A 19,436-nucleotide genomic window follows, 5' to 3' on the forward strand; every position below is an offset into this window, starting at 1 on the left:
TACTGGAATTGTATGGGGAAAAAATTCAGACGAATATTGTTTAGCAGAAAAGCCCATTTCAGATTGCAATGAAACGGGCTCTTGCCGGGATGGGGGGAGAGTGACGTGGCCTTTCCTGCCCCCCACCCATTCTCTTTCCAGTGGCACTGACTACCCCACTGTTTAGAGAGGGGGGCACTCGACTTCCCATTGCTCCCCTTCCCCTTCTTACCCAGCTCTTCTGATTGGCCTCAGTTTGACTCAATCCCCTCCCCTCCCACAACTGCAGCGGCCTGAAGGGAAGCGATCATCCCCTTCCTGCTCGAGAAAGAGAGGGAAGGTGTTATGCCAGTCTTTCACTGATGCAGAAGGAGATGCTGAAGGGAAGTTGGATGGGGGGCGAGGACAAACCCTCAACCAGCGGGCACAAGGGTTTGTACACCCTGTGCATCCATTGGTTGAGGGTTCATAAACTTTGCATGTTAGTCAATTATACAGGGTAAGATTGCAGTGGATTTCAAACCATATTCCGATCAGGCATGGCAGACGTCCTTTTTGTGGAAGTGCTGATCTTTCCTTCATGGGGGTGAAAAGGAAGCGCAAGCACACCTGGCCATGCTTGTATACAAGCAAAATCTTCTGCACCAACACCCTACTGATTCCCATGGCAGATGTGAGACCCACTGCGGTACAGTAGTCACAGACTAAGATCTAGGAAACCCAGATTCATATCCTGCTCTCTGCCACGATATTCACTGGGTAATCCTGGGCATAGGAGGTTAAGAGCTCATGTATCTAATCTGGAGGAACCAGGTTTGATTCCCAGCTCTGCCGCCTGAGCCGTGGAGGCTTATCTGGGGAATTCAGATTAGCCTGTAGCCTCCCACACACGCCAGCTGGGTGACCTTGGGCTAGTCCCAGTTCTTCTGAGCTCTCTCAGCCCCACCTACCTCAGGTGATTGTTGTGAGGGGGGAAGGGCAAGGAAATTGTAAGCCCCTTTGAGTCTCCTGCAGGAGAGAAAGGGGGATATAAATCCAAACTCTTCTTCTTTTTCTATCTGCCTCTCCTACTCTCATAGAGTTGCCCAGATAAAACAGATGAAGGGGGAGAGAATCGTGTATAGGGCCCATATTCCATGGAGACAAGGCTAATGAAATGCCGTAGGAAGATGCTCAAGGATTCCTCAACTGAGGAGCGAAGCCACAAGGTCCACTGCTTGAATAGCCACATATTTGTTGACCGCAAACTGTGAAGTCAAGCTTTACTTCTAAATGTATTACATCTTGCAGTGAGCTGATAATGCTCCCCCCACCAAACCATGGCTGGTTTTAAGTTTCAGATCTGAACTGTGAACAAATGAAGGAAAACAAACAAACAAAAAAACAGAAGGGAAGAATAAAACAATAGCGTTTCTGTGATTGTGTACTCCTCTGAGCTGCTGGAAACTTGTCCCGGGGGGGCTTGTTCATTCCTGAAAGAAGCAAGCAGTTCTTTAATCGGCAGCAAAGGATTCCTGTTGCAAAACAAACAAGACATGTTAGCATCATTCAGACCACGCAGGCAGATGTGGACTTCAGGAGCCGTTTTCAAACAGAAGATCAAGAAAGTTTCGTGTGAGTTTTGACCAACTGCAAAGACCACAGAAAGGATCATCTACACACAGATGGCTTGCTCCGGCTTGGATGCGTTTAGGAAGTGGTACCCCCCCCCCCCTTCCTCACAGGACTGTGATAGTCCTGTGGCCTCTTGGGTTTCCCCCCGCTTTTCAAGTGAACCTTCCCAACCCTGCAGCAAAGTCAGGGTGGCCCCATGAGGATAGGAAGACACTTGAGAACAACCATGTTCATGGGATCCAATGATGGACAGGGGAACCATTTCGAGAGTTGGCTGGGGAATCGTGGCGAAAAAGCACACTTTTTAAGCATAGCAACTCCGCTCACACCACATAGGCGCCAAGCAAATGAACGGTATCTAATTTGCGATGCTGTGTTTCAGCATTGCTACAAATATAGCCACTGATTCTTAGAAAGGCAGACCTGGAAAGGAAAATCTGACAAGCCAACACCTGAGATATTTATAGCCAGTGGCCCATGTTCATTCAATGGGTGAAGCATCATTATGTTTGCGAATCTGGGTTGCAGCTGTGCTCACTAAGAACTAGATCAGCGGACCCCAAACATTTTTGGGCTGCCACCCTGGGCCACAAACTAGTGCCCCTCCTACACACATGCACGCATGCACACATGCACGCACGCACGCACACACACACACACATTTCTTTCTTGCTATCAGGTCTACTGCAAATTTAAAACAACTTTTAACAGGGTAAACACACATATATATTTCACAAATAAAACATGACCTAGTAAAAGTAAAAGCAATTTATTGAGCTGTTTTTGCAATATGGAAGGGTATATTTGCATTTCCCCCATTATGTCTTCACAGTTTTAATGCTTGGTGCAGGAATATCAGCTTCTCAACACCAGGCCGCAGGGCTACACAGCAAGGAGAGTGCTGCTGCTTTTCCTTTAAAATTCATCAGTCACCAAGGTGGAAGGACAAAACCATTTTTTGCCACCTGGCCCAGGAATCCCTGTGCCACCCCCCTGCCGCTCCAAAACTCTATGCTGCCCCATTACTGTCCCAAAATTCATCATTGCCCATTGATGTTTCCATCCGCTGCCCCCCCACCCAGGGGAGTGGTACCACCCACTTTGGGAATCCACACACTAGATTCTTGGCTTTTAAAAAACCCTACTTTTACTGCATTCTCAGAACCCTCTTAACTATAAATGTTGCAGTGCATTGAGAAAACAGGAGTCTCCTTTTTGTGTTCTGGCCCAGCACAAACGGATGTGGCCTTGGTTCAGCAGCAGAGTGCGTGCTTGGTTTACATATTTCAAGCAACGATAAGAAAACTCAAATGCACGTGGTGCTCAGAACAGTGGCCACCGCCACGCCTTCTCCAAGTGGTTTCTGTAACCGACATTTCCTGAGAGAGAACTCACCTGCTTCCACATTTCTCCAGTTTTTTCGATTACAATGGTCTGTGATTGTTTGACAGGTGACGTCACTTTGTAGTCATCAGACAAGAGTCCAAGGATGGGATACTGGTTCCTGTACCTGATGGTTGAAGAGCATCTCTCAGCATTGCTAGTGACATTCTGCACTTCAAAATGAAACAACACGTTCCTTGCACGCCAGCTAACTGTGGCTAAAATTATAAATTTCTTAGAAGATTTCAAACAGCTCACAGTGAAATGGTGCTTTGGGAGAGACTGGAATCCCTTATTTGCGTAGACCTTAACTCACCAAGTTTGCTTTGCTAAACATTCAACGAAGGCCCTTTGTTTTCAATGTTTAAACAACCCACAAGTCTAATTTTTACTGGCTGGCTGGAGACCAGTGAATTGCAAATTGAGAAAGATGATGCTGTAATGGTTAGGAGCAGTGGACTCTAATCTGGAGGACTGGGTTTGATTCCCCACTCCTCCACACGAGCAGTGGACTCTAATATGATAAATTGGATGTTTCCCAGTTCCTACACATGAAGCCTGCTGGGTGACCTTGGGCTAGTCACACTTCTCTCAGAATTCTTTCAGCCCACCTACCTCACAGGTTGTGGGGAGAGGAAGAGAACAGGTTTGTAAGCCACTTTGAGACTCCTAATTGTTGATAAAAGTGGGGTATAAATCCACACCACATTTCACTGTCTCATCACTGTGAGCAATGGTCAAATGTACTTCAGCTCATCAATTTTATATTAAAACATTAACAACAATGACAACAATAATAGATAAAAAGACGGGTAAGGAGACGTTTTATCATTCCTTAGCATCAAGTACCCGTAATAAAGAGAAAGCATTATCAAAACCATATTTTAATGCACCCATTAATTAAAGAGATGAAATGCAAATCGTATTCAAAGTAGACGGCATGAGGCTACATTAAAGCCAGGGAGCCCTGATACGATCTACAGTGGAAGTCTGTTCTCATCCTCCCATTTATATTTACAAGTCAAAGCATCTATCTGCATAGCTCCAGGTGCGCCCACGTCTATGGAAACCGGTTGCCTGTGTGCAACTTCATTACTTTTTAGTGATGATGGTCTTCGTTATTCCTTGGGATGGGCTGCATGCTAATTTCTCTTGCTTCAACCTGAAGATTTCCTGAAAGAGATTTACAAAACACACACAGATGCAGAAAGCTGCTTGACAGCGAGCCAGGCGACTAGTCCGTCGAGCGCAGCATATTCCCGGTTCTTGCAACCTGAGATTCTTTAACTGGAGTTTCCAGACTGCAGCCCGACCCCTTGGGCATGCAAAACCAGAGCTCCTTCACTGAGTCCCACCCCACTGAGTCCCACCCTACTCTTGCCCTGTTCAAGCACATTCCCACCAAAACACTCAGCACTCAGATTCTTTCCAATGACACAGGCTTGTTGTGTCAAAGAACTGTTTTGCACACAGCCTCTAATTCCAAGGCAACTGGCCAGACTTAAGTCTTCATCCAATCAAACGATGCTTCACTTGAATGGCTTCCACACCAGCAGTTTTGATCTTCCTTTACTATGAACGTGAAGCATTTGTGTGTGTGTGTGGGGGGGGAGCTGTTTTTGCTTCCACATAGCAATCTGAGGCTTTTCCGTCTTTTCCCGAGCTTTGCTACCATCTTTCCCAAAACCTGCTTTACCAAAGAAGGTTGTAGCAAATTTGGGGTGAATGCTGTGTGGACGGGAAAGTGAAGATTAGGCTTCAGCACAGATAAAAAATATTGGTAAATTTCAAGTTTGGGTTTTTTAACCCAAAAATTATTAATAAAGCCAAATAAAGGCAGATATCAATTGGCTTTAATCAGGTATTACTGACAATATTCGGGTAAAAAACCCCAAACCCGACATTGTTTGGTCCTTCCCCTCTCCCACTGTTTCCCAAGACCTTGAGAGTTTGCCCACCCCTGTTTCCCACTCTCTCAAGCTCTTGGGAAACAGTGGGAGAGGGGAAGGACTGAACAATGTCGGGTTTGGGGTTTTTTAACCCGAATATTGTCAGTAATACCTGAATGAAGCATGTGAGATTCTGAACACAGAGCTGTGCCAGCTCTGATCCACATGCAGAATCTGGCCAATCCATCCCCTTCCAATGCCCTTCAAGCTGGAAGAACTTGAAGAGCATGGGAAAAGGGTAGATCTTGCCTGTCGGGCTGAGCTAGATCAGCCAGACACACAAGATTTCTTTGATATCCCTTCAATGCTCTTTCAGCCCAGGAGGGTAGGTCTTGGTAGAGCTAGGTCAGCCCAACACGCAAGATCTCTTTGATCTCCCCCAACGCTCTTCCAGTCCAACAGGGCTGGAAGAACATGAAAGGGGTGGGTCTTGCATGCCGGGAAGCCCCTCTTACAAGATCTATCTCTTCCTCCCTCCTCTGCTGGTTTCCAAGGGGAGGGAGAGAGAGCTGAAAAACCCAAATGTTATTAAGCTTTTTCGGTCCCAGGTGTATTTAACTTTTTCAATACATCTGGGGGGTTTTTGTTGGTAAAAGAAAAAGCCAAAACGGCTTTTTTCGGTTTGTTAATGTGATTCGGGTTTGCCGAATCATCAAGTCCAGTGCAGACCTTTCCATGTGCGCTCCTCTCTGGCTGTTGAGGATGCCGCCCTCCACTGGAGAATGAACCTCCTCTGGCACTAGGAACTTCTGTCAGTGCCTGACCAGTTTTCCAAGAATCCACAGGGCAACACAAGAGTAACGCGCTTCACAGTGGACGACAGCCTCCGTAACAGCGGGTGAGAAAAACACATGGAACGAACGCGAAGCAACTGAGCCAATGTTTTTTAAATGGCACACAAACATGGGTCACGCCAGGAACCTTCTGGGCATGAGAGGAGGAGGAATTCATCTCCCAAGAAGACTCCCGCACCCATGCAGCCTTTAGTGATGGCGAACCTTTTTGAGACCGAGTGCCCAAATTGCAACCCAAACGCCACTTATTTATCGCAAAGTGCCAACCCGGCAATTTAATCTGAATGCTGAGGTTTTAGTTTAGAAAAAACCGGTTGGCTCCCTCTTCCTCCGCCCCACCTGCTCGAGCAGGGGCCAGCCTTCTCTAGTCTCAAGCAAGTCCCGCGTGCACCGCACTGTGCCTCTCTAGCATCTCTGCCTCCTCTGCCCCCCCCCTCAGGCAACAGCCACCCGGAGCCCAGGCACCAGGCCCGCCAGCCCTCCCTGCAGTGCACACACATCATGCTCAGTGGCCCAGGCCAGCCTAGATGTGTGTGTGGTGTGTGTGTGTGATTTTCCACCCTCCACATGACGAACTCTGTGTGCGCGTGCCATCACTGCTTTAGTATCACGGGCTTTTTAGGATTTTTGATAATATTGATCTAATCCAAGAACTTCTGAATTATAGGCAAGTTTACAAAGGTAAAGGTAGTCCCTTGTGCAGACACCAGATCATTACTGACTCATGGGGTGATGTCACATCACGCTTCCTAGGCAGACTTTCTTTATGGGGTGGTTTGCCCCCCCCCCCCCCCCCCCGCAGTCGTGTACACTTTAACTTCAGCAGGCTGTGTACTCATTTTACCGATCTCAGAAGGATGGAAGGCTGAGTCAACCTTGAACTAGATACCTGAAAACTGACTTCTGTCAGGATCGAACTCAGGTAATGGTTAAGAGCAGGTGCATTCTAATCTGGAGGAACCAGGTTTGATTCCCTGCTCTGCCGCCTGAGCTGTGGAGGCTTATCTGGGGAGTTCAGCTTAGCCTGTGCACTCCCACACGCGCCAGCTGGGTGACCTTGGGCTAGTCACAGCTTCTCGGAGCTCTCTCAGCCCCACCTACCTCACAGGGTGTTTGTTGTGAGGGGGGAAGGGCAAGGAGCTTGTAAGCCCCTTTGAGTCTCCTGCAGGAGAGAAAGGGGAGATATAAATCCAAACTCTTTTTCTTATTATTTATTTCATGTTATTATATTTATGCATTGCCCTTCCCCTTGTGGGCTCAGGGTGCCTTCCAAGCGGAGCTCTGCAGTGTGATATTTGCATACCCAGTAAGGCAGCAATGTTTAATTCTGTAACTGATTTAGTTTCTCATTGAATTGAAAAGGTGTCCCTAATGGAGAAGATACGCTTTTACAATGTAAATCAATTGGGATAGAAAGGCATTTCCCTAATATTATTCGCTCGCAAGGGAGGGGGGGGGTGTGGAAGAGTGAAAATGACATTGCTGATTTGATCGTCAACACCCGCAGGGAGAGTTTGCGTCCCGCTGTTCTCGAGGCAGCGCCGCCTTACATCTTCCTGCTGCTTGATCCAAGACTCCTTCTCTTCCAGCCTCATATTCAACTCGTGCAGTCGCATCTGGAGGTCAGCATCTGTCCCCTCTTTCTTTGAAATATCCTTCTGGAAATCGCATAGCTGGGACTGCATGGAAAGAGCACACAAGAGCACACTCACTCACACACGCTGAGCAGCCTTGGAAGAGATGCGTGCATGGAAAGAGGATCAAGACTGAAACTGGCCTATGCAGGAGACGTGGCTTTCGCCAAACCGAGCACAAGATAGCGAGAAAGAGGAGGCAGTTCTGTGACCCACAAAATCATAGAATCAAAGAGTTGGAAGAGACCCCAAGGGCCATCAAGTCCAACCCCCTGCAATGAAGGAAAACCACAGTCAAAGCACTCCTGACAGATGGCCATCCAGCCTCTCTTTAAAAACCTCCGAAGAAGGAGACTCCACCACACTCCGAGGTCGTACATTACTCTGTCGAACAGCCCTGACGGTCAGGAAGTTTTTCCTGATGTTTAGGTGGAATCTCTTTTCCTTCACCTTGAACCCATGACTCCTGGTTCTGGTCTCTGGAGCAGCAGAAAACAAGCTTGCTCCCTCACCAACATGACATCCCTTCAAATATCTAAACATGGCTATCATGTCACCTCTTAACCTTCTCTTCACCAAACTAAACACACCCAGCTCCCTAAGTCTCTCTTCGTAGGGCATGGATTCCAGACCTTTTACGATTTGGGATGCCCTCCTTGGACCCATTCCAGCTTGTCAATATCAAACTGGTCCTTATCTCTGTTGCCCTATGAATTCAATAGGTGGTCTCAGGCATGTTTTTGCTTCATCTGATAGGAATTAAACTGGGGCCATTTTGACTGTACTTGTACTCCGGGACATACAGCATGCGGATAACTTGTAAGGGTTTTATCTTGCAGAATCCCCATTTGAGCTATGCATTCATTCATTCATTCATTCATTCATTCATTCATTCATTCATTCACTCACTCACTCACTCACTCACTCACTCACTCACTCACTCTTCATTCATTCATTCATTCATTCACTCACTCACTCACTCTTCATTCATTCATTCACTCACTCACTCACTCACCATTCATTCATTCATTCATTCATTGGATTTATATCCCACCCAATCCCAGAAGGGCTCTGCTTCCCACGGTATTTCCCCAGTAGGGCAGAAAACCAACATACCCTCAGGTTGCGGATCTGCCGGTCTTTATCCTCTCTGAGTTGGTTGATCATCTCCACATAGCGGCTGGACAGTTCATCAGTTGTGGTCTGAATCAGGGGGTTTGATGAAACCTGCACAAACAACAAAGGTCATTCAGCTTAATTTAAAACACAAAATAGCAGTACGGATCATGTAAGAGTTGCTTTCACGGAAAGGGAAAATAGCAGTTACAGAACCAACATGTGAAAGTACCTTACATTGACCCACATGGGCCAATACTGGCCTAACCCACTAATTGGAGACTAATGTCACGAGCGTGGCACACGTTGATACCACTATGCAAAGAATAAGCAAATCTCTGTCTTTTGGAACTGAGCATCCCAGCTCCTCCCACAAGCCAACACAAAGGTGTGCCATTACCTGGAGCCTGAGGTTCTGGACTTCTTGCTCCAGAGCTCGTTTGCTGTATTCCAGATCTTTCATCCGAAATTCCTTGTCCCCATCGTTGTGCCGGAGAGAGATGAGCTGTTCTTCCAGCGAGCGGCACTTGAGAGTAGACTCTCGGAGGGCTTTCTGTGAATGCGCCACACAAAGCAAGTAAGCGCAGACCTCTCTGCATTTGGAAGAGTCACGTTTACCTATGCTGAATCATTCAATCCCCTTCCTGTGCACTTTGCAACTGGATTTCATAGTGGGGAAAGTGCATTGAAAGTGGACTGAAAATGTCCTATTCAGTATGTATGAAAGTGTCCTTTAAGTATTTATGGAAAGAAAATCGCAAAAGAGTCAGCCAAGCTAACTTGGGGTCATGCTGTGCCCTGCTGTGGCTCATAAAATGGGGGTGCGGCTCAGTGATAAATCACTTGTTCTGCACGCGGAAGATCTCAGCCACGGTCTCCAGCAGCTCCAACAGAAAAAGAATCTGGCAGCAGGTGACATAGGTCAATTCCGCACTCTCTAACTCGACCTAGGCTCGACCCGTTGGGCTGAAAGTGCCGACCTAGGTCAATTCCTCCATTACTCCCCACAGCAGCAGAGGTCGTTTTGCCAGAGCCAAGCTCAGAGGGCAGTATCACCTCGGCGCGTCATTCGCTCCTCGTTCCTGATAGGCTGATGCGTTGCGGCGGGAATGCGAACGTGTGTCCCTTCCCCCCCTTTTTAACGTGATGGCAACGTAGCGGCTACATTCTGCGCATGCCCAAGACATTCGTTTGTGATTGGCTGAACGGGCAAATTGAGGCAACGGAGATTCCCCACTTTACCAGCTTTGACCTGGGTTCGACCTAGGTTCCTGAAAAAACTGCACCTCCCTGGTGGAGTCGGAAATTTAACGGCAAGACGGAGCAGAGCAGGAACGGACCCACGTCAAACTCACCGGATGTGGGGAATACCTAATAAAAGTCCTGAGATGCTGGAGAGTCACTAGTTACGGAAGACAAGACTAGTCAAAGAAGGCAGCACTGATCCTGATGGACAAATAGCCTGGACTCAACGTTAGGCAGCAGCCAGAGGTTCACATGATCATTTTCATTCCCTGTCCTTAAGAGCTATGGGCCACAATCTAGCCTATAAAGAGCTGCTTGAAGTCTATGCAGCCATCTGTGTGGACCTCTGACGATGCTTTTCTAATTCTGAGTGGCAAAAATACATGGCGAAAATGGGAAGTGGTGTAGGGGTTAAGAGCAGGTGGATTCTAACCTGGAGAACCGGGTTTGATTCCCCACTCCTCCACCTGAGGGGCAGAGGCTTATCTGTGGGGGGGGGGATCCACTTTATTTTGCTGTATATATAAACTCTCTTTAGAACAAACCTCCATCACATTTGAAGGGGACTAGGCATCTTTCTCCCCACCAAGCATGGGAAATAATCCTACCACTCGCCCATTACATACAGAGCTTTCTGAGAAGTGTTCAAAACAGCACTCACGTCAGATGAATAGCGCACAAACTGTTCTCTGGACTACCAGCGCAGAAATAATGATTGCCTAAACAACTGCGTGGTGTCATTTCCTTTTTGAACGAATGCCAAAAGAAGACTTGTCATTTCACACATGAGAAACGTGCAGGCTTACCTGCTGTAGGCGATTATTCTCTCGTACGGAGGCCAGAAGCTTTTCATACTCCCTCACTTGACACTCTTTGAAAGCCAGGTCTTTCTCCAGTAGCGTTTTGTCAGTTTCTAATTTCTGTAAAACAGACATTATAAAAAGGTCCACTCTGGGAAGGTGGTATTGCAAGTTAAGAGGAGGGACGGAAGAAAAGGCTGAGCATTTATTGGAAGACCTATACCACCACCGCCCCAGAGACAGTAGGAAGACTCCAATTACTGCAGCAGAATATTGACTGCTGCAGAGTAATAAGAATCCAGAAAGCCAAGGAGCTTTGAAAGGTGCCTAGAGACTCCCACCCCTGATGCCAGTCCTGGTTTTGAAACATGCAGCTTTCCTGAGATATTCCTCTGGGAGAAAGGTGGGTGGCAGTGGTGCCACAATGCATCTCATTTATATATGGATCAGTTTTAGAACTTCTAAAGCTCCATGCCTGGCTTCAAATAATCATACAACTAGTTTCCACATCCTTAGAAATAGCTGCGCGTTTGTACTTCTCACAAGCAGTGGTGGAAAATGCCATTGAGTTGCAGCCAACTTATGATGGCCCCTGTGGAGATATGGGCTCCTTCCTCCCCTCCCCCCTTCTCCTCTTCTCCAATCAGGTATCACAGATTTGGAGGACTTAAAAGATGCCAGAGGGACATCAGGAAGAGCTACCTGACCTAGGGGGAAAAGGTATCTTGACCCAGCCTGACCAGGTCAAAAGAGGGTGGGGCCAGGGAACTGATAAAAGTGTTGGGAGCAGAGAGGTGCGGTCTCGTCTTTTTCTCTTTCTGCTGGGTTGCTGAAGGGAGCAGACCTCTTGCTGGGGCTGTGCAGAGAGCAGCCATTTTTGAACCACGTACTCATCCAGGGAGCTCACTCAGCCTGCCAGGGAATGGGAACTCTGAGAATTGCAACCTTCTAAGCTTTAAGGGCCTACCCTATTTTCAACAACTGCTAGGGTATGTTTAGTGAGAGGGACACGGGATTTGCGTTTACATCTCCTTTGTTTTGGAAACCCTTGCTCAGTCTGGTGCAGTGCCAAAATATACTTGTGACCATTTTATTTTTAATACATACTTTTTAAACTTAGATGTGGGGAACAGTTTTTTGTACCATAAATGCCCCACCATCTTGGATGTGCTATCTAAATAGGAGCGGAGAGGAAGGCTGGCAGCTGGCAAACAGCTTTTCCTCCGGGACCTCCAATCTGCCCTGTGGAGAGAGGGGAACCAGGGGAAACTGAGGCTAGGCCTCACAGTTGGAAAGGAAGTTGGGGAACCCTGACCTTCCCCAGCGGGCAGTTCCTCAAACGGTCAGGTGGTGGCAGCGGTTCACCCAGAGAGAAAGCTAGCCCTCTCCAGGAAAAGTTGGCAACCCCGGGGAGAGGCTTGGGAGCGGAATAGGGCCTGCCAGGCAAAGCAAGCCTGTTCTGCCATAGCCCCATAGGGTTTTGGAGGACTTAAAAGATGCCAGAGGGACATCAGAAAGAGTACCTGACCTAGGGGGAAAAGCAGTGGCGGAGCAGCAGAGGGATAGGAGGTTAAGAGCTCGTGTATCTAATCGTGTATCTAATCTGGAGGAACCGAGTTTGATTCCCAGCTCTGCCGCCTGAACTGTGGAGGCTTATCTGGGGAATTCAGATTGGCCTGTACACTCCCACACACGCCAGCTGGGTGACCTTGGGCTAGTCACAGCCTCTCGGAGCGCTCTCAGCCCCACCTACCTCACAGGGTGTTTGTTGTGAGGGGGGAAGGGCAAGAAGATTGTCAGCCCCTTTGAGTCTCCTGCAGGAGAGAAAGGGGGATATAAATCCAAACTCTTCTTCTTCTTTTCTAGAGGCGTGAGACGTTCACCAATGGTTAGCCCTTGCCTGCCCCTGCATAGCAACCCTGGACTTCCTTAGTGGTGTCCCATCCTAATACTAACCAGGGCTGACCCTGTTGAGCTTATGAGATCTGATGAGCATTCAGGTTAGGCCACATACTGCACACCAACACAGCTCCATCTTCCAGAATGAGGCCAGTTTCAAAAATGGTGAACAACACAGCAGAAGGAAAAGGAGAGGAGAGTCTGTCATTCAACTGGAAACAGTCTGGAATCCCAGATGTTATCTAAAAGGAATGTTGTGGATCTCGAGTTCCTACTGTTCAAACGGCAGTAGGTGAAAGACAAAAGCAGACACATACCCCTAAGTCGTCCTGAAGATGGAGGAGTTCCTCTCGAAGGTTGCTGAACGTGGCAAGGACCAGCCTCATAGACTTATCTGCCGTGACTCTCATCTAGGGAAAGAAAAAACAGAAAGTACATCTGGGGAACTCGTTGGATGGTTTAAACATACAGATCCCGTTTCAAGGACCCATCAATTCATAACAAAGCTGGGCAAAAGTTATTTCTGAAGTACGTTTAACAATTGAAGAGCCTTCAAGGAATCAGAGGGAAGTAAAGAGAGAGAAAACTGCAAAATGGTATCCCCTCCAGCACCAAAGTCTCTCCCTTCAGGATACTATAGGCTGTTACAGACTTGAGCAAACCAATTTCCTTTCCATCCTGTTTTCCTTGTTAGTTTTGAGTTTTGACTGTCCCCAACATTCTGTGGTTCTGTGGCTCATGAGCATGCTCAGTTCTCAGCCGTGTGTGTGTGTGTGTGTGTGTGTGTGTGTGTGTGTGTGTGTGTGTGTGTGTGTGTGTGTGTGTGTGTTTGTGTGTGTGTGTTTTTGGGGGGGGTGTCATTTTTTAAAAAATACAAAGTAATATTTTTTGACTAGCTGGGGTGTGCCCCCAAAACTACTACCTTGTAAATGGGTGATCCATTTTTTTTACTCTACAGATAAGTATTCTGGACTTTCCTTTTTAAATGTCTTGATAGTTACATGCATAAAAGTCAAAATAAATAAAAATAAGACTAGGAAAAATGGAGTTTTCACTTATGCATGGATTAGAAACCAAAACCTTTACAGGTGAGCGACTTCAGATTAAAACGAGAAAGCATTTTCACAACATAAAGCCAAGCACCTATTCACATCACTTCCATGTCTTGCCACTTGCCCAAAGCCCTACCTGCAACAGGTAACGGATTTGCTGCTTGGTTGACTCTGAAAGCCCTTTAGGAATCAAACTCTCAATATCTTCTGACTAATAAGAAACAGGCAAGAAAGACAATTAGTCATAGATTTTGCTTTACATTTGAACAATGCTCTTCTTTTGTCACAGCAAAATATTGCTCCCATCAAGGACAAAGTAACCGAAAGAACTAAAGACCAGACTTGCTTGCAGTGCTTCAGTTCTGATATTTGAGGGTGGGGTTGGGGAGAGAACAGGGAGCATCATTCATGTCAAGACTGAGCTGTTCCGCCGGGCCTTTGGAGAGGCTGGCCGCTGATGCCCCCCCCCTTTAACATCTGCGGATCCTGCCGTCCCTCCCCTCTTTTAGGGGATCAGTTAGTAGGTCGCCAGCCGCTGTACATTTGTTGTACTTCGGTACCAATGCGCTGCTTTTAATGGGGTTTTTAATGGGTTTTAATGTATATAGAGCCATTTCTTTATGACTTATGTAATTACTTTGAGATTTATTGATTTTATTCTGTGCTCTATTTATATGTCCATGTTCACCGCCCTGAGCCCTCCGGGGGAGGGCGGTATATAAATATAACAAATAAATAAATAAATAAAATATGCCTGAGCCTTTCTCCTACTAGGAATCCAACAGGACAAAAATCCCTAACAAACTGTACCATTTGGAGGTTTTGCGGGCAAAGAAGAGCACAGCCAACCGTGTTCTTTGCTAGCCACCTTATTAAAAGAATGCTGACTGCTGAGTCCTTTGCAGACCCAAGAAAAATTACCCCAGAATTGCTTTTTTTATCTATCTTTTCTGCTGAGAAAGTGGTTTGATGACAGCCCTTCCTGCAGTCCCCAGCAATACTGTTTCTGCATTCCCTAAGCTGTTCCCTTTTAACCGTCAGCTGCAGACTTGGAAATAATTCACAATCAGCTGCTCAACACAAACACATCGCTGTAAGTGTCCTGAGTAGTGATAATGACAATCCCTGCGCGTGCTGCGCATGACTGGGAAGTATCCTCTCTCTGCAACAGTCTTCTGTTGAACAGAATGGATCAGTTCCTCAGCGGAAGCTGAGATTGCAGCAGTCTGCAGGGCTCTTACGGTATCCCTTACGGCTGCAACGAGGAAAGTGCAGCTGGACGCAACCAAGCATTTGCATCTATCCAGCAGAGATTTTGCACCCCACGTTGCAAATAGTTTAAAAAGTGGTTTACTATGTTGTGCAAGGGAGGGAGGAACATGATCACAGATGCTGTAACCTGAACAAGCTGACAGGCTGTTTGCTGTAACTAATAGAAAGAATTGTGGATGAAAACCTAACCAATGGTTGAATGGAAGTAGCCAATTAAGGTCTGAAATGGATTGCAGACTGTGGGCTGAATCCAGTGGAAATTTTCATCAATTCCCCCTCACCCCTGAGAATCAGCATTTCGGTAAGCGTTTGGGGCTGCAGCCAGGTGGGGGCAGTGGTGGGATCCAAAAATTTTAGTAACAGGTTCCCATGGTGGTGGGATTCAAACTGTGGCGTAGCGCCAATGGGGCTGGGTGGGGTGTGACGGGGGCATGGCCAGGCAGTCCAGGGGCGGGGCATTCCTGGGCGGGGCTGTGGCAAGGACGCAGCCGCTGCGCCGGTCCTTGGGCGGGAAACAAATGCACGCAGGCGCAGGCTGCCACACACGCCGGTGCACCTCCTGCTAGACTACTTCAAGTTCTGCGTGCTACTGCTGAGAGGAGGGGCGTAACTAAGGCAAAAATCACGTGGCAAAATCACCAATTAGTAACCCCCTCTCAGCACACACAAATAATTAGTAACCTACTCTCGAGAACCTGTGAGAACCTGCTGGATCCCACCTCTGGATGGGGGTGGGGGGGAGAAGGGAGCGTCCCTTCATGCAGGCAGCGATTTCCTGCAGGATCCAAGTTCATGCTCGGTGTTCAACATCACATCTGCACCAAGCAAATATAGCCAGTACAGTGAAGTCCTTTCATGGGCCTTTCTGTCTGCATTCAACAAGCAGACCTTACGGGATTTCTCCTTATGAACACCCAGCAGGACAGCTTAAATCATGCAAGCGAAAACCACGGCTGCTAGAAACTGGAATCAAAAAGTCACTCCCAACTTACATGACTGGATAGTTAAAATAAAAGAGATTTAGGCTCCTTCCGCACATGCAGAATAAGGCACTTTCAAAACTGCTTTCAGTGCTCTGTGAAGCTGTGCGGAATGGCAAAATCCACTTGCAAACAGTTGTGAAAGTGGTTTGAAAACGCATTATTTTGCGCGTGCGGAAGGGGCCTATGATTTTAGTGAAGTTAACCTTTTATTTAAAAAAATAACAATAGTTACAAATTAAACTATTTATGGTCAAATACGATACAAAGAATAGCAATGGTTATTTTGTAATTTTGAGTCAGGGTTTAGGTGGGGTCATTCAGTGGGTGGTTTACCATCATTTGTTTTTACTGTATGTTCTGTGTGTATTTTCAATTGATTTTTATGATGCTTGTATCTGTATTTGTAAATAATTTTTTTAATGGTTTCAAATGTACATTTGGAATCTTCAACTAGATTAAAACAATAAGCCAAGGTTAAGTTGTTATAGGGTGTTGTGTGGTTTCCAGGCATTTATGGCCGTGTTCTAGTAGCATTTTTTCCTGACGTTTCACTTGCATCTGTGGCTCCAGAGGATCCTCTGAAGATTCCAGCCACATCTTCAGGCGAAACGTCAGGAGAAAATGCTACTAGAACACAGCCGAACAGCCCAGAAACCACACAATACCCCAGCGATTCCGGCCGTGAAAGCCTTCGACAACACATTAAGTTGTTATGTTTGCACAGCAGCAGTGGTAAAGGTTTCAATAACCATAGCTCAAAAACACTGGAAATGTTTGACATACTTACTTGGCTAAATGATTCAATTTCGTATCTCCTGCAAAACAGCACATTAATAATGTCAGCTCAACAGAATATTTTCAAATCAGCTACGTTAATATCTATATTTTTGCAACATATAAAGCATTTTTAAATGTTAATCTCAATACTTTTTGAGTAAAATAAGTACAAAATAAGTACAAACAGCATTTAAAAATGTTTTAAAAATTATTATGAATACATCAAACAAGACAAAACACATACTGAGTTGTTCCACCGGGCCTTTGGAGTGTCCAGCTACTGATTGAAGTGCCTCTTTTATTCCTCCAGCTCAGAGTTCCCTTTGCCATCTACGGGACCCACTTTTTCTGTCTTCTCGCTTCCCTCTTGGGAGTGGTTTTTAATTCGGGGTTTTTATTAAGCGTGACGCTTCATCTCTTTTGTTAATTCTTACCGGGCTGTGTTTTTTAATTCTCCTTTTAATGTGGTTTTGTTTGTATGTGCTGTAAGAGGAAACTACGTTGTGCACCACCCAGAGCCCTTCGGGGGTAGGGCGGTATACAAAACCCATCCATCCATCCATCCATCCATCCATCCATCCATCCATCCATCCATCCATCCATATCCATCCATCCATCCATCCATCCATCCATCCATCCATCCATCCATCCATCCATCCATCCATCCATCCATCCATCCATCCATCCATCCATCCATCCATATCCATCCATCCCCATCCATCTCCATCCATCCATCCATATCTATCCATCCATCCATCCATATCCATCCATCCATCCCCATCCATCCATCCATCCATACATACATACATCCATACATACATCCATACATACATACATACATACATACATACATACATACATACATACATACATACATACATACATACAAGGGTAGATCCCATCCAATAGCCATACACACAATGCTCATGCAAGGTCTTCTATTTTCTACATATACCTGCCTTATACCAAGTCACACCATTGGTCTATCTAATTCCCTGCTGTACTGTTTGGCTGGTGACAGCCCTTTACGGTTTTAGATACAGAAAGGTCTCTTTTTGAGATTCTTTAACTGGAGATGCTGCAGATAGACTCTGGATGCATGCAAAGTAGGAGCTCAAGAACCCTGGTTCTTCCCCAATTGTATTTTCTGATTTTCCCCCATAATATTCTTCTATCATGAAACTGGAATTAGTTGGTTCCTGAAGTGGGAACTGGGTCTCTAGAATGCAGGATCCAAGATACTTTGTTTGCTGCATTCAGCTAAAAAAACCACACAGCTTCCTAACAAGCTTATTCAATTACTGCTCACAGAATCCAGTTGCGCGATGCTGCTCAATGCAGCCAACTGGAAAATCTGTACTACATCCCCAAGATTGCAAGAAGGCCAGCGGCAGCACACACCCTTACCTTCCCCCCAGCCTCTCAACATGCTGGAGCAAACAGCTGTACAGGTCATTGCTTTTGCGGTTCAGTTCGGCAAGGAGTTCGCCAAAGTAGCGGGAGTCCAGCTGGTCATTTGTTTCTGGGATGTTTATCACCTAAGGGGAGAGGATGATGACACTGTGAAGGCTAGGTCATGCACAACTCTTGCTACTTCTTAGGTGACTGTGTGAGCTGTTGACAACAAACGACATGAAACGTTGGTCTGCCATAGTTCATATGTGACGGCTAATCCATGATGGCTTGTTCACATGTGCAAATCAACACATAATGCTAAAGGGGTGGTCCACTGGATGGAATGAGATTGGAGAATCTCAAAGTCATGGGCAACGCCACTGCAGGTGTGTTTGGTGGGGGCAAGAGGCATGTGCATTTTTAAAAAATGCCTCCCAGTGAAAACCATTACACAAACAGAAGACAACAATTTAGCCCAGTCCTCTGCTTCAGCACTGGTTTTCTCACAGCAGGGACCTTTCAAGATTTGTTAAGGTGCACTCCAAAATGTGATGCAGTTTTCTGTCTTATAGTATTAATCTTATAGTATTAACCCCTTAATTCATCGGAGGCGGACCTACTGGTGATCCCTGGCCCCAAGGCGATCTGGCTGGCCTCTACAAGGGCCAGGGCTTTTACGGCTCTGGCCCCTACCTGGTGGAACAGGCTTCCAGGTGAGATCAGGGCCCTGCGGGACTTGCAAAGTTTCCGCAGGGCCTGTAAAACAGACCTGTTCCGCCAGGCGTTTGGCCAGCCGGGATGGTTTCAACTAGCCATAAAAACATCCGGCCTCCCATGGGTTCATAAAGGGAAATAGAAGAGCTGAAGCCATCTATAGTTTAATATTTTATGTGTTTTAGATAAATTATATATACGATGTTTTAAACTTTTATTGTTGATGGAAACTGCCCTGAGCCTTCGGGGAGGGCGGTATAGAAATATAACAAATAAATAAATAAATAAATAAATTCTGGTGTGTATGTGTAGCCTAGCACAATCAATGTGTTATCGACATGCACATTTGTGAGCTTACCATTGCTAGAAAGAAGTTCTGCTAATGACAAGCAAAGTCACAATACTTCAAAGACGTTATTCCAACCTATTTTGAGGCTCAAAGCCCTGAATTAGGAAAAAATCCAACCAGAGAGAGAATGTGCACAAGCAAACCTAGAGCCTGTCACCAACAGCTAAATAACAGGGGTGAACATAAGGTAGGTCACGACCCAGTGGTGAGCTCCCAGCAGACCACTAAACAGCTCCTGGTTTAGATTCTTGCACAGGACGCTGGAGCGTGGTAAGAAGATCCTGCAATTATGCTTTTAAGCAAGCCAGCATATTTAGTTCTTCCCTGATTGTTGAGAGATTCTGAGATACTCTTGCGTTTTAACTTGAGATGCTGTAAATTTCAGAATGGGCATGTCTGGCAGCTCAGCTTATTACGTCCACATGAGCACAAACATAAACACATGAAGCTAAATCAGACCTTTGGTCCATCCAAGTCAGGA

The 19,436-nt window shown here is 46.3% G+C and overlaps 1 protein-coding gene across 2 annotated transcripts in view; it reads right to left on the reverse strand.

Annotated features, from left to right (window-relative positions):
* Positions 1-914: 914 nt before the first annotated feature.
* The window catches only part of POF1B (POF1B actin binding protein), a 56,444-nt gene continuing 37,922 nt past the window's right edge, over positions 915-19,436 (reverse strand). The window contains exons 5-15 of one of the 2 annotated variants that reach the window (XM_048514785.1): positions 17,905-18,035; positions 16,508-16,535; positions 13,602-13,676; positions 12,731-12,823; positions 10,521-10,634; positions 8,870-9,022; positions 8,470-8,580; positions 7,270-7,398; positions 4,073-4,149; positions 2,989-3,103; positions 915-1,451 (exon numbers count right to left, since the gene is read on the reverse strand). In XM_048514785.1, coding sequence (XP_048370742.1) covers positions 1,446-1,451; positions 2,989-3,103; positions 4,073-4,149; positions 7,270-7,398; positions 8,470-8,580; positions 8,870-9,022; positions 10,521-10,634; positions 12,731-12,823; positions 13,602-13,676; positions 16,508-16,535; positions 17,905-18,035 — 1,032 coding nt within the window. In that variant the 3' untranslated portion in view covers positions 915-1,445. Of the gene's footprint in view, positions 1,494-2,988; positions 3,104-4,072; positions 4,150-7,269; positions 7,399-8,469; positions 8,581-8,869; positions 9,023-10,520; positions 10,635-12,730; positions 12,824-13,601; positions 13,677-16,507; positions 16,536-17,904; positions 18,036-19,436 lie in introns of both variants that reach the window. The other variant, XM_048514784.1, reaches the window with a different exon arrangement.

The sequence above is a fragment of the Sphaerodactylus townsendi genome, linkage group LG13 (genome assembly GCF_021028975.2).
Source record: "Sphaerodactylus townsendi isolate TG3544 linkage group LG13, MPM_Stown_v2.3, whole genome shotgun sequence".
Classification (NCBI taxonomy): Eukaryota; Metazoa; Chordata; class Lepidosauria; order Squamata; family Sphaerodactylidae; genus Sphaerodactylus; species Sphaerodactylus townsendi.